The 15,279-nt window shown below is 44.3% G+C and overlaps 1 protein-coding gene across 2 annotated transcripts in view; it reads left to right on the top strand.

Annotated features, from left to right (window-relative positions):
• LOC119656185 overlaps window positions 1–5,040 on the top strand; it is a 125,757-nt gene extending 120,717 nt beyond the window's left edge. For both annotated transcript variants that reach the window (XM_038062536.1, XM_038062535.1), the window contains exons 9-10: window positions 4,160–4,297; window positions 4,363–5,040. In XM_038062536.1, the coding sequence (XP_037918464.1) occupies window positions 4,160–4,297; window positions 4,363–4,534 (310 nt within the window). In that variant the 3' untranslated portion in view covers window positions 4,535–5,040. The remainder of the gene's footprint in view (window positions 1–4,159; window positions 4,298–4,362) is intronic.
• Window positions 5,041–15,279: the final 10,239 nt, after the last annotated feature.

Below are 15,279 nucleotides of genomic sequence, written 5' to 3'. Positions count from 1 at the left end.
GCCGATGTTGAACTTGTGGGGTCACAGATTCGAAAAGCGGCGGACGGAACACGCTTTCGAAGGTAGGCGACCATCAGGTGGTCATACTTTCCGATGTCAATGTTAGCGCCTCCGTTGTTACGTATATCTAGGGGGCAAATCCTAAATGTGTTGCTGGTCGCAAAGTTGGTGAGGAGCGTGCGCTCAGTCCAAAAATCAATCGTAGTCCCTTTTTGTTTACGATCTAAGTTCGCATCCACTTTACATCGTAACCGGACTAAATGGAGAGAAGCTTAGTCGCACTTTTTTCGTTCATGGCCTCCTCTTCTCGGGTTTAACACACAAGTAATAAAAATTAAAAGAAGACAAAGACGGCCTGCGGTGCCGAACCAGGGCAGAGGCGTGTCATCAGACCCTGCCTGCCCTCTGCCCTGGTGCGAAACCATAAGCTGTTTTCGTCCAATTTTAATTTTTAATACTTGGGAGTTAAGCCCGAAAAGAGAAGTCTATGGACCACAAGAAGTAGGAGTAAGTTGGTACCCATTTGGTCTGACCGGATCAAGTGGACGCGGACCTAAGACTCCTCAATTTCTAACCAAAAATTTCCTATCTCAGCCCAAGCTCTGGTCTGAAGTGTGAGCGAATTTACGTTCGATATAATTCTTTCTTTTAATTTTCAACCATTGTCTGTGGATAGCCAAAGGTCGGATCCCGTTTTTTGTCAGTCCCTGTTCGAGGCACTATTGACGTCCCGGTAGCGGTAGACTTTTGAAATTAGCGGAGTGCTACGCGTCTATCTAGATTTTCCATCACTGTCTTCAGCTTCAATTTGTTCCCGGTAGCACTGCTCCTCTCTGGGTAAGTCATCTTATTGTTCGAACTGTTCTCCTAGGATTCTTAATATTCATATCTTAATATTCTGTGAGCATCTTAGTATTGTGTAATCCGATATAAGGGATTGTACGGAAACTTTCTAGTTCAATAGTAAATCATTTATTAGATTACTGGCTACACTTATATGTATGTTGGACTTTTAGCCTTGTGGTAGTCCTGAAACTAAGCGTATTTATAATTGTGAGCAGCTTTGCTTAATCCTTCTCTTTGCTTCTGAAGAATTCCTACAGCAGTGCCTCATTTTTGGTTTAAAAGCATGTTGTGGTTTTGGAAAGGAAAACTATCACAATTGGTGCCCTGAAATATAATAATCTGTTCCCCTGAAATGTCGTTTTGAACATTAGTTGATACCTCTGCTCTCTTTAGTAAAATTTTCGCGGATTCCTGCTTGTCACGAGCGATATTTGCTCCGACAACCATCTGGCTAGAAAAGCTAGCTTCCCCTGATCACGATAGCATAGTTAATGCCGGTTACTCTGGGTACTGTCTTCGCCCCTGACCTACCCTACCATGTGTTCGGCTTGGAATCCTTGTGTGGGATCCTTGTGAGCCTTCCTCTCATGGCTGACTACTGTAGTTCAGTTCGACCGGTGGATCCTTAGAATTAGCTTAGCATTCTTACGAGCGTCTTTAGGTAGAGCAGATATCGTTCGGCTCTTAAAAAGTAGACCAGCGTCGAACGTAATTCCACTGCGTAAGTTCCCAAATTCTTCTTTCTTGGGTATTGTCACCTGTTTATCAGGGTTGATGTGCCTCCACATGATGCAGTATGGGGTCCCGCCTGTTTCTTATTGTTGTTTTCGTTGTTGGTTTTAGTACTCACGTGAGTGTTCTTCAAGAGGACCGCCATGCCATATCCATCAGTAGAATAGTAGGGTCATGCTTCCTCACTGTGATGTGCGGCTAGTTAGTCTGATGTCAGGCAGCAAACTGACCTCTTCATCCGAAACGGCTCTTGAGGATGTAACATTCTGATCTACTTTCAGAAGACTAGAATTCCCTTATTTTACCGCCAAAAATGGGGGATAGTGGACCACAAGAGAGGAAATAAGCTGCCTCCCAAGTGGGGCGGTCCGTCATCAAGTGGATGCGAACTCAGGAGTCCCAACATCCTTAACAACAAATCGAATCTTGCTCCGGACATGGAACAGATTCAAAATTGATAGACTCCATATTTTGAGGTGCTACTCACTGCCACAAAGCGATCTCCGCACATCGAAGTATATAGTGTAGCCTTCTTCAGACGGAATTCCTTTGGCAAAGCCTCCTTGCTCGCAGTCACGGTTCTCTCACTAGCGACATTTCTTGGTTCAACCAATAGTTTACTCACCCACCAGACCCAATCAGCAATCGAAGAACTACCCGGAACTTTCTTTGTTTTGTGGATATCTTTCCCACAGCCACTATCCCATTATCATCGAGTGGGCGTTTCCTCTCTACTTACCCGGCCTGCGCATGTATGAGGACCCCCTCTTAAACTCAACGAAGAAGAAGGTAACTTACTATATGTGTTTGCGTTTTCAATTCCCGCCTTCTAAACCAATGTCGTGGCAATCGGTGTAGTCGTTTCTAATAAAAGTGCGTGTGATGGACAGACAGACGGACATTGAATCGATTGTGATTAGGATTTGTTTTACAAACAAAACCTTAAAAATGCTGTACATGGCTGTTAGCTTTGAACGTAGAAAGTCTCCGATTGATCAGGTATTCTCGATGAAATATGCACTGGAGAAATGTTAGGAACATAACGTTGATGCTCATTAGATTCTCATTGACTTCAAACAGCCACAAGACAGTATCGATCGCATGGTACTCATTGAAATATTTTCTAAGTTTGAAGTTCAAGCATAGCTTTTAGACTCATTTAAAGCAACAACATTAACTTCGCTGTGGGGTACATCCTCCGAAAGATGTCCATTTATCTAAGTAGAACGTAACAATACAAATCATCCCAGATAGTCGCCTAAGCTAATGAAATAAATATCCTGGCGCGATTGAAGGAGGGTGTGATGGAGGCTCTAGTGAGGCCTGAAGAAGCAACAAAAGAACTTGGTGTAAAAATAAAGCAAGAGCAAATCAAAGTCATGACACAAACCAGACGCAGACAGCAGACGCCAACCAGATAAAACGTGACACTGGACGATTACAACTTCGAACAACCAGATAGTTTTGCCCCACAACTCTCACAAAGGACAACAACGAAATAAATGGACGGATCACCCTTGTCGGCGAAATATTCTACCTTGTACCACCAATGCTAAAAAACAAAATTGTGCACATGAAACCAAAGTTGGCAATAAATAAAACTTATGGCAGCGAGAAGTGGGCAATAAACTAAGCTTGAGAGCAAAAAGTCAATGCTTCCGAATGTCGTGTTTTCAGGAGAATCTTAGGCTTGGCAAGGGCGGACAGCGGATGGCTAATGACATGCAAAAGTGAGTTGTACGTTGTTGATGAACCAGAGGCCACCATCCATATTAAGATTCGAAAGTGGCAGTGGGCAGGTCATACAGGGCATATGGACTACCGAAGAATTCCCGAGCTCCTACTCAGAGGCAAGTTGAAAGTAAAACGACTACCAGGAAAATCCTGACACATATGAGAGACTCAGCGCATAACGTCAGTTAAACGCTGCTTTAGAAATTGCAGGACTCGGTCGTTGGGCCATGAAAAATTGAAAAGAAGAAGGTCGAAGAACCGACATCGGACTGTAGCTCCTTAGAGAAAGTACGAAAGAAGAGGACCAACTTAGTGGCGTTGTTTTCAATGCTTGGTCAGCTATCCTGCGATTGCCGCACATTGTTTCCCATGATTAATGGATAATTACTATCTCAGTGTCTAAATACAAATATCTAGCCAGCAAGACCATCAATTCCAAAATTATACAAACCGACAGTTACTGGCATTGGTTTTTTTCGGAAAAGAGATTTTTTTGCCAATATCAGGTAGTGTGCCAAGTTTCGTTTTCGTAACTACATATATGGTCGAGCCTTTTTACTCTGAATCTCGAAATTTGCGTGTTTCCAGCCCGTGGATTGCTATACATTTTGGATAACTTTTGCCTCCAATAGTTCAAGAGCTAGTGACTATTTTGGTGAGTTAGTTGCCGTTTTGTGCAGACGAATAAGTGCCTATGTATGTCTATGTCTTTCCTGTTCTACGATGCCAAATATGTTTTGCTATCTCAGACTGTAGTCGTAGATTCTTTGCAGCCACTCTCTAGGAACGACATTTTAGAAAATATCCAGATGGTGAATTAATCTATTCTTTTATTTCTTAATTGCAGATACTGCGTTATCATATTCAGACTACCAAACAATTCCCGAAGTTCCATGGATGAAACGAACTATTGTCTGGATTTCGGCAAGAATCTAATTGAACATCCACAATTTTACGAACAAACTTGCCACACCGCAAACAGAGGGTAAATATCCTACTTCTTGATGACAGGTCGGGTTCTAATGAGCTTTCATTCCGCCCAAATTTCAGAGCCCAGATGGAGCAAACGTCCTTACTTAACTTGATCCCAGGCGATTCGTATTTGGTGTACGTAACCTCGCACTTAGTCGGCCACAGCTACTTGCCCTACGAGTCCTTGAAAGTGAACATACACCAGCACTGTCGAAACAACACAGATGACGTTTCCGTACGGGCAATCTAACGCCACGACAGGACACTATGACCTACAATTAACTATGAAACAAGATAAAAGTTTAATCAAAGAGCCGTCAAAGACTGCATGGACTTAATTGCCTCAATTTTACAATATTGCCTAATATTAACGTTACACACTGTATTAGTTTCTGTTTGGAGCCAAAGTTCACTAATTTACTTGACAAGTTTTAATTTAGGGTCTTAATGTACATTTTAAATTAATTTTAAATTATTTGTTTATGGAACGAGCCTCAGATGGTATCTCAATATTTTTACTTATTTATAATAATGTGCGCTTCGTCTATGGTATGTGTGTTGTAAGTTTCGTTTGTATTATTATTTTGTAATATTTTCCTATGCAACATAGTGTAGCGTATTATTGTCGATGGTTTCTACTTTATGTATAATTATGGAGCAAGTGGAATGAAAATATGATGTATTTAATTGAAACTATTATTCCTAGCGAAACGTGAAGAGTGACAATAAGGTTGATCAGCTATTAATAAACCGAGAAGGAAGTAATAATCATGACTTGTTTGATTTGTTTTTTTTTTTAAGGAGTGTGTCGCATTTATTTATAGACAGGTTGGAAATCGGCGCTTCAGGTACGAACCGTTTTGTCGGAGACCATGACTATTCTGACAAGATCAGAGGGCGCAGGGTCAAGCCGGCTCAGATCTTCAGGTTCAGCCCAATGCATTCTCGAAGGAGAGCAGCTGTACCCGAACTTGCAACTTCAGATCTCCCTGAGTTCTCAAAGAATGGTTTACATAAACTTTGTACCCTGGCTCTAGCAAGAGCTGGGCAATCGAAATCGAAGTGCCTGAGGGTTTCTCCTTGATCTCCGTAGCATCGGCAATGCGAATTGTAGAGTATACCGAGTCTGGCGGTCAGTGCCCCGTGTACAACGCCGTAATTTTGTATGTATTTGTACGAGTCTGTCATAAGAGCTCTTGCCAACGGGACACAGACTGTGCCCACCGAGATGCTGTCAAGAACTGAGCCTTGTCTGGGCAGCCTATCAGACCGCTCATTCCCCTCTATGTTCGTGTTACCGGGAACCCAGAGGAGGGTGCTGCCCACAATGCCTAGTGTATTCCTGTGCTACCCCACCAGCCTGGAGGATGTCGTCACTGAGTGCATGTTAAGCTTGGGATTCTAATCATGCCCAGCCATCGACAGGCTTCCAGTATCACCAGTATTTACGCTTAAAATACACTAGTGAGGAAACTCCTGATCCGTCGATGAAGAATACTGTATCATAGCTTTGTAACACGTCGTCGGTCTTCCAATCTGCACTGGGTGGAAAGTCCACAGCAAAGTGTCTCATGAGGTTTGGTTTGTGTTTGGCGTAATCCCTAGGGAATGCCCAGAGTTATTCCGCAGGTTTATATTTGGTGAAAAAAATACGCACCACTATTACATACTATATCGACTTTCTTCTCATACCTTGCATGTGTGAGGACTCACAGTTCCATTGAGGAGCACACACGCACACTGTCGAGTTGTTCACTAATCCACGGTGCAGCCTCCCCTCGTATTCTGAATTTCACAGCTCGAGAAAAAATACACGATGTTTCGTTTATTTGCCCACTGTTTTTATTTGCCGAGAATTCACACTATGTACTAAGGACTGGAGCATGAAATTAAAACGAAAAGCAGGAAATAGCAACTTTACTTTCTATTACACCAGTGACAATCTAATTGAAAAGTGTTATAACACAACAAAGTCCGTTTTGGGTGACGACTAGAAGCAGAAGAGACCGGTTCATCTCCATGCGGTCCCTCTGCTTCCAAACAACGGTACTTTCTCACCGCTAGCTCTCCATGAGTTCTAAAAAAAACCTAAAGAGCGCCATCTACCCGCTCGTATGAAATCCTGCTGCGCCACATCGCTCCGCCCTCAGATGAAACCTAGGGGTTTTCAGCGACTGAACCCGGAACTGCATTCTCCATCAGTCCGCGAAGCGAACGCGACGTTGCTTAGGGGCGCACACGGGTTTCAGCCTGGACAGAGAGACTGCCCTTTTGCGTCCACCGATCTCGAGCTGGAAGAAATGTTCTCCCCGCTCGAGATCGCGGTATAGGCCTTCATATGGAGGCTGCAGCGGCTTTCGGACGGCATCCGTGCTGACCAGGACGTGCGTGCACGTGTCCAGTTCCTTGGGCGCACAGGCAGCCGCGGACTAGTGTCGGGTGGGAGGTGTGGCCTTGATGCGTCGGAGATTGTCCCTCAGCAGACGCACCAACTCCGACTCTGTGAGACCCGATCTCTTGTCGAAGACCGGATCACTTGAGAGTCTTGGGTTCTCCCCGTATAAAAGCTCCGCGGGTCTGGCAGCAAATTCCTCTCGGCGGGTTGTACGTAGGCCGAGTAGGACGAGAGGCAAGACTTGAGTCCAGGACGGATCGTCGCGTGCCATAATGGCGGCTTTCAGCGTCCGGTACCAACGTTCTAGCATCCCATTGGATTGCGGGTGGTATGCAGTAGTCCGCTGATGTTTAAAACCCAGGAGTTTGCCTAACTCCGACGTGGACAGGGACGCCAAAGCGAGGTATCCACTCTCGACAGAGGGCTTCGCCACAAGATTGCGCCGTAATGTCTTTCATAGGTATTGCCTCAGGCCATCGCGTAAACCTGTCGATGATTGTGAGGCAATACTTGTAACCGTGCGAGTCTCGCAAAGGTCCTACTATGTCGAGGTGTATGGTGTGGAACGGCTTGGTAGTGCGGGGGACTGAGCCCGATTCTTTCATTACATGCCTGAAAACTTTACACTTCTGGCATGCAATGCAGTCTCTAGCCCAGGAATTGACATTGAAGTATTTTTCGGTGACTAGCCGATTTGTTGTCCTGATGCCTGGATGCGCTAAGTCGTGAACCGCGTGGAACACTTCCTTGCGAAAGATGGCCGGAATGTATGGCTGAGGTCCCTTTTCCGAATCTACGCAGCAGAGAGAGAGGTTCGAGCCGAAAATGGGCAACTCCCGAAATTTGTATTTGGGGTTGGATTTGAGGCTCTCCCTCCTGCACCTTGGCAATAGCCGAGAAGTCGAGTGAGGCGGGGATATTTACCTAGGAGACACGAGACAAAGCGTTAGCAACTATATTGACGCTTTGTCAGGCTTTTGTTTCAAAGCATTCGTGAGAGGCTTATGGTCCGTGAACACTGTGAATTTTTGATCCTCAAGGACGCGGGCAGCAGTTAGCGATCGTAGGTACTGTAGTTCCGTTGAACGGGATTCAACTGCTTAGAGAAGGAGCTCAACGGCTGCCAGACTTGATCCACCTTTTGGTGAAGAGCAGCACCTACTGCGATGTCAGAGGCATAAACAAAAACGAACGCATCTTGCAGAGGAAATGCCAAGAGTGTAGTGTCGGCCAGTTGTTGACGGGATTTGTCAAACGCGCGGATAGCCTCTTCAGACCACACGATCTCTCGTGCATCCTTAGTTTTGAGGCCAGACAAGTACGTGTTCAAAACGGACTGGTGTTGGGCGGCCTTGGGCAGGAAACGACGGTAGAAGTTCAGCATGCCGAAGAACCTCCTCAACTCCTTCACTGTCTTCGGACGCGGGAAGCTTGTAATCGCTTGCACCTTGTCTGGGTCGGGCTATATTCCTTCAGGGGAAATGGAATGGCCGAGGAATGTCCCCTGTTTTTAAAGGAATTTGCATTTCTCAACGTTTAGGACTAAACCGGCCTCAAGGAGACGATGAACAATGCGCTCGAGATGGGCTAAGTGCTCAGACTCAGTAGAAGAAGCGACCAAAACATCATCAAAGTATACGAAACAGAAATCGAGGTTTCGCAGGACCGAGTGGATGAACCTTTGAAAGGTTTGTGCTGCATTGCACAATCCGAAAGTCATACGGGTGAACTCGAAGAGTCCAAAGGGTGTGCATATTGCCGTCTTTGGTATGTCTTCTGGAGCTACAGGGATTTGATGATAAGCCTTGGCTAAGTCCAAGGTCGAAAAGATGCGGCAATTCGCGAGGTGATGCGCAAAGTCGTGGATGAGTGGAATTGGATATCGGTCAGGAACAGTCTGTGCATTTAGCCTTCTGCTTAGGGACCATTTGGAGTGGGGAAGACCAATAGCTGTTTGAGGGCCTGCAGATACCCTGTTGAACAAGTTGCTCAAATTCTTTCCGCGCAATAGTCAGTTTGTGGGGTGGTAGTGGACGCACCTTCGAGAAGATCGGGGAACCAGTAGTCTTAATGTGGTGCTGCACATTGTGCTTCACTAGTTTTAAGAAACTACACTCGGTAGTAATCTGGCCGAAGTTTTGGAGAAGCGCCCGAACACGAGAGTCGGTAATGTCTTCTAAAAGAACGGAAAGATTATTGTCTGGGTGAGATGCCATTTGGCCCGACGAATTAAGGTTGGTTGTGGGATCTATAAGGGATTTATTTTGCAAGTCCACCAGCAATCCATAGTGACACAAGATGTCTGCGCCTAGTATGGGGAAGCTGACATCCGCCAGGATGAAACGCCACGGAAACGTCCTACGCAAGCCAAGACTCACGTCCACTTGCCTATACCCGTATCTGTTGATGCGGGAGGAATTTGCTACCGCCAGTTTGAGCGGTTGTGGAAAAAGTCGATGGTGTCGTGGTACGGGAAGAACCGAAATCTCCGCACCAGTATCCACGAGGTAGTTGCGCTTGCTGAGGGGGTCGAAAATAGTTAGGCGACGTGGCGCTGCGCTCTGGGTGGCCGTCGCCAGGACCCCCCGCGGAGCTAGTTTTTTGCGGTAGGCGCGAATTTACACGGGAGCGTACATCTGGTCGCTTTATCACCGAATCTAAGATGGTACCAGCAAATGCCTCTGTCCGCAGGCTGTCCTGACAACCTGCTACCCGAAAGCCCTTTTCGAGTGGCAGACCGCGAGCGAGCTCGCGATCTGGCGTCCGAACGCTGAGCGTCCAGCGCCGCCCGCATTTCGGCCACACTGGCTGTTAAGGCGGCTATCTCGCGCCTCAAGTCGCCCACCTCGTCCGACGACGGTTGAACGACCGCTATGGTCGGGCGTACATGCACCTTGTCGGCCGCAGCTGCCAGTTCCTCCAAGGAACCGGAGACGCACGCGAGGACCGCCTAGGTGCCCTCCGGGAGCCGACGCAGCCAGAGCGACTTGATCAGGTCGTCGCCGATCTTGCTCCACCCAATTGCCTCATTTCGCGCAGCAATTGCTGGGAGTTTGATTTCCCATCATAGGCTGCGCACTAATGAAGGCAAGTTGAAATCCATGGTAGCAACATTAGCACCAAACAGCAAAGAAGAAACAGCAACAACATTAAATGGCACTGATCAAATGAGAACAATAAAGATAAAGGAGTATACAGCTTGGAGACGGTTTATAATTTTTCTGATGTTGGGTCGAAAATTAGCTTATAGAAAGTGTTCTTCTTGAAACGCCTCCCTAGAGGAGAAACGATTTTACTGCACAAGCTTGCCAGTCCTCATGGATTCCCCGAAGGCTTGGGTTCTTAGCAAGAAAAATTGCGAACCCCTAGCCACGTTCGAGAATGTTTTGCCCCCTACAAGAGGATCGACGATTCCGTAGTGTGTATAACGACGAAATCGTTCTAGTTGTGGGTAAAATCCGTCTTAATAGGCCGCAATAAGCAGGTCACTTAATCCGTGTGGGTGAGGGCGGTCTAGCCCGAAAAGTCTATGAGGTCAATATCTATCTGCCTATGAGGTGGCAGAACTTGCCTGCGATCGAGCCGTGGTGTAGGTCAAAATGCCAAAGAGTTTTTAGCGATATTGAATTGTTGGACCTCGGTGCAAAACCGAGTTGTCTGGAGACAGAAAACCGGTTGTTGCACCGTTGATGCAGACGCTTTTGTACCTAAGATCTCATAAACCTACGGGCACAGTCATTGAATTTAGATTAATTGCTTAAAAATTCATGAAATTTCCTCACTAAAATTCCACTGAAGAAAGTCTTCATATATCACTCAGCTCAGAACTTCTTAGTACCTCATTGACAGATTATTTGGGTCAAGTATTCGTACTTGAAAACACTCAAATTTACCTTGGAAACAGGCTGACGCCATTCCTTCTGAACGCAGAAAATCAACGCAATCCCTTCGTAAACAGTAGTGGAAAATGATTTCATAATTTTCTGGGAAACCGATACAATTTACTGAATATTACCAAACACCTGATCCCTTTGTTTATTTGATCATTAAAGTCGGTCAGTGTTTATGGCTGCTCCGTAGTATTTCTTTTTGCACAAAACAGTCAACAAAAGAAGTGTTACTCAGCGGCGCCATAGTACTCATATCGACATTGAAATTCGATAGAAGTTGAAAGTACAGAAGCACAGCTATCTCGGGTTTCTTTGTTTTTATCGAGAAAGTAGCAATCGCATTTCTGTGATATTTATTGTTGCCTCAGGTTATACATCTCCGCATTATAGCCTGCAAAGAGGGAATCATACACTTGGCGTCACATGTCTCAGGAAATATTTGAAACTCAACACGTAAGACAACTCACTGTTCATAACAATGAACGCAGTGCGTCAAGAGCTGTATCCAGATGGTCTGACAGCTTAGTGACAGCGAGGTGGAAAGTATTTTGCACTACAGGCATACAGAACACCGGAAAAAACATTTTGATAAATTTCAAGATAGTTGAGTAACATAAATCCGTGCAAACATATTAAAGTAAGTAAAAATCCTCCAATATTTTCTTAGTTAAGCAACAAACCTCCACAAAACAATAACTGTTGCGCCTTCAGGCAAGTTACCGCGTTCCAAGAGCAAAGGGATATCGATATCTTGATATTGGGACATACCAGGCTGAAAAAAAAAATTATAGAAGAAATAGTTTCAAATGAACACACCCAGACACTGTCATTAAAGAAAGATTCGAACGCCTCCCTCAAGACATCTACTTTTCACAACTTTCGGCCTTCCTTCCAATTCCAAACTAATAACGGCAGATGTTACTGCTCCACCAAAAACTGTCAATACCAATACAGCCATCCACGCTTAAAGTTTTTCAAAGATTCCACCACTTTGGGTCATTGTCCCAGCACCTAAACCCCCCAAATTGTATAGCAAGGTCTAACTCTTCTCTTAATTAGTGAACAAGAATTAAGCTCCTCCTTTTCTCGAAATTCTCAAAATTAACGGAGATACGGACGTTTGAAGTTCTCCAAAAAATATTTCCACTTTTGGACCTTCTCACCAGCAGCTAGACCCCCAAACTTACGCTCATTTTCTCGAAAAGTGGGGCAAACTTTTGAAAAATTTTTAACCCTTATCTCCGTTAATGATGAAAATTTTGAGAAGAGGAGCTTAACTGGTGATTTACAAAGGAGAATTATACCTTTGAAATGGTATATAGGTTGGGGGTCTAGGCGCTGGGAAAATTCCGCAAAGTAGAGGAATCTTTTGAAAAACTTTAAACCATTGTAGCGGTGATGGGGCCGATTTCAGTTTTGAAAAGATTCCTTCATTTTGGGGCCATTTTCTCAGCACCCCCACTTCCAACCAATATACCATTCTGAAGGCCTGATTCTAGTCTAAGCTAGTGATTACGAGCCGACTCCATTTTCTTGAAACTCGCAATATTTTCAGAAATGCGGGCGTTAAGAGTTTTTTTGGGCCATTTTTCCAGGAAGTATACCTGCCATTTTATATACCACTTTTTAGGATTAGTTCTCCTCTAAACTAGTGATCACGAGTTAAGCCCCTTTTTCAGAAACTCAATACGCAATAGTAACAAAGATATGGGCGTTCAAAATTTTTGAAAAAATTCCTCCGTTTTGAGGCCATTTTTCCAGCATCTCGGCCCTCCACCCAATACATAACTTAAAAGGTCTGATTCTCGTCTAAACTGGTGATCACGAATTAACTTCCTTTTTGTCGAAATTCTCTATATTGACGGAATTATATGCGTTTTTAAGTTTTTCAAAAGATTCCTCTATTTTTGGGTCATTTCCCCAGCCGCAGGCAACACCAAATAATTCTCCTCTAAAGAATATTTACGAACTAAGCTCCTTTTCTCCGAAATTCGCAATATTAACGCAGATACCGGCGGTTAAAATTTTCAAAAGAATCGTTCACTTCGGTGCCGTTATGACATCATCTAGGTCTCGCGCACTATATACCATTTTAAAGGTCCAATTCTAATCTAAACTAGTGATCACAAATTGGAATACTTTTCTGGAAATTTCCAATATTAACACAGATCAACACCTATACACATTTAATTTTCCTCTAAGCTAATTAGCAAATTAAGAAATTGGTCTAATTCTCTTCTAAAGAATTAAGGTCCTTTCCTCAGGATTAACGGAGATATAGGGGGCTAAAGTTTCTCAAAAGACTCCTCCGCCTTGGGCCATCTTCCCAGCATCTAGGCCTCCCATCCTATATACCATAATAATTTTCTAAACTAGTGACCGCGAAGTGAGCCCAGTTTCTTGAAACTCTCAATATTAACGGGCCGTTTAAAGTTTATCCAAATGCTCCTCCACTTTGATGCCATTTTGACATCATCTAGACTTCCCGACTATATACCATTTTGAGGGACAAATTCTCCCCTAAATTAGTGATCACAGATTAAGCTTCGTTCCTCGAAATTCTCGATTTTAACGGAGATACGGGCGTTAAAGTTTTTCATAAAATTTTGCCTATTTGGGCCCATTTTTCCCGTCCCTTGACCCCCAACCGATATAACGTTTTGAAGGTCTAATTCTCCTGTACACTAGTGATCACGAATTAAATTCCTTTACTCGAAATTCTCATTATTCATTGACTTTAAACCGACACCAGTTGCACCATCTATTCATCGACTTTAAAGCCACCTATGATAGCATGGCAAGGGTAAAAATGTACACGGCCATGAGAGAATTCGGTATACCAACGAAATTGATAAGACTAACTAGGCTGACCTTGACCAAGGTGCGAGGTCAGATAAAATCAGCAGAATCACTCTCAAGACCATTCGACATCAACAACGGTCTACGATGCCGTATCATGCGTCTTCTTTAACCTGGCCCTGGAGAAAGTGATCCGTAAATGCAATGGGTACGATCCTCTTCAAGTCCACCCAACTACTGGCCTATGCTGACGATATCGACATCATAGGAAGAACCACCCGAGCCGTACAAACTGCCTTCATCCAAATCGAGCAGGCGGTGCGAGATCTTGGGCTGCACATCAATGAAGGCAAGATAAAGTATAAGCAAAGTCAACACCGAAAACCAACCAACCAACAACATCAAACCGCACTGGTCAAATGGAAAGAATAAAGATAGGAGACTACAACTTTGAGACCGTTGATAATTTCTCCTATCTAGGGTCGAAAATCACAACGATGACAGCTACGACGATGAAATCCGTGCACGATGATTGGTAGCCAGCAGAGCCTATTTCAGCTTACAAAAACTGTTTCGCTCGAAACGTCTCACCATAGGGTCAAAGCTCTTATTGTACAAGACAATGATCTTGCCAGTCATCATGTATTCCTCGGAGAAGAAAAATTGCGAACTCTTGGCCGCGTTCGAGAGAAGAATCTTCCGAAGAATTTTTGGCCCCCTACATGAGGATGGACGATTCCATAGCTTACATAACGATGACATCTATGAGCGATACCACGACCGTCCGGTTCTGGATAAAATCCGGCTCAATAGGTTAGGGTGGGCGGGTTACTTAATCCGCGTGGATGAGAATGATCCAGTCCGGAAAGTCTATAAGGACAATATCTGCCTGAGATGGAGCCATGGCGTAGGTCAGGACACCAGACAGCTTTTATGGATATCGAATTGGTGGACCTCGGCTCAAAACCGGGATGTCTGGAGTTCCTTATTAGAGCAGGCCTAGACCGGATAGCGCCTTCGATGATGATGATGGGTGTTTGAAGTTTTTCAAAAGATTCCTCCACTTTTGGGCCATTTTTCCAGCACCTAGCACCCAAACTTTATACGATTTTGAAGGTCTAAGCTAGTGTTCATAAATTAAGCTCCAATTCTCAATATTAACGGAGATGCTGATGTTCAAACTTTTTCAAACGATTTCTCTACTTTGGGGCCATTTTCTCAGCACCTGGACCCTTCAAGTCTAATTCTCTAAACTGCCGATCACGAACGATGCTCCTTTCTCGAAATTTTGAATATTAACTGACATACGGGCTTTTTAACTTCTAAAAAATATTCCTACAATTTGAGGCCATTTTCCCAGGAGCTAGACCCCACAACCTACATACCAGGGTGAAGTTTTAATTCTCTTCTAAGCTGGTGACGAATTAAGCTCTTTTTCCCGAAATTTCCAATATTATACGGGCATTTAAAGCTTTGAAAAATTCGTCCACTTTGCGGCCATTTTCCAAGCGCCTAGAATTTCTAACCTATATGCCCGTTTGAGGGTCTAATTCTCCTCTGCACTTGTGATCACGAGCTAAGCTCCTTTTCCCGAAATTCTCTGTATTTGCGGAAATACGGTCGTTCAAACTTTTTAAGTAGATTCCTCCACTTTGCCGAGATTTTCCCAACATCTGGACCCTCCAACCTGCATACCATTTTAAAGATATTCTCTAAGCGAATTTGCCTCGTTTTGCGTATGTGCGCATTTACTTACCTTAGACGAATCAGTTGCTGAAACTCAGTTGGGAAGGGACTCCTTCAATGAAAAGAGATTACAAAATTTGTTTTTAAGTGATTTCCTTCTTTATTTCTCCTTTGCGTTGAAGAAAATGAATCGTTCAGTCAATTACTTTCTGCATCTTTCGGTGT

This window comes from Hermetia illucens, chromosome 4 (genome assembly GCF_905115235.1).
Source record: "Hermetia illucens chromosome 4, iHerIll2.2.curated.20191125, whole genome shotgun sequence".
Taxonomy (NCBI): domain Eukaryota; kingdom Metazoa; phylum Arthropoda; class Insecta; order Diptera; family Stratiomyidae; genus Hermetia; species Hermetia illucens.
The sequence above is the reverse complement of the archived record's forward strand: the minus strand, read 5'-3'. Positions and strand labels throughout refer to the sequence as shown.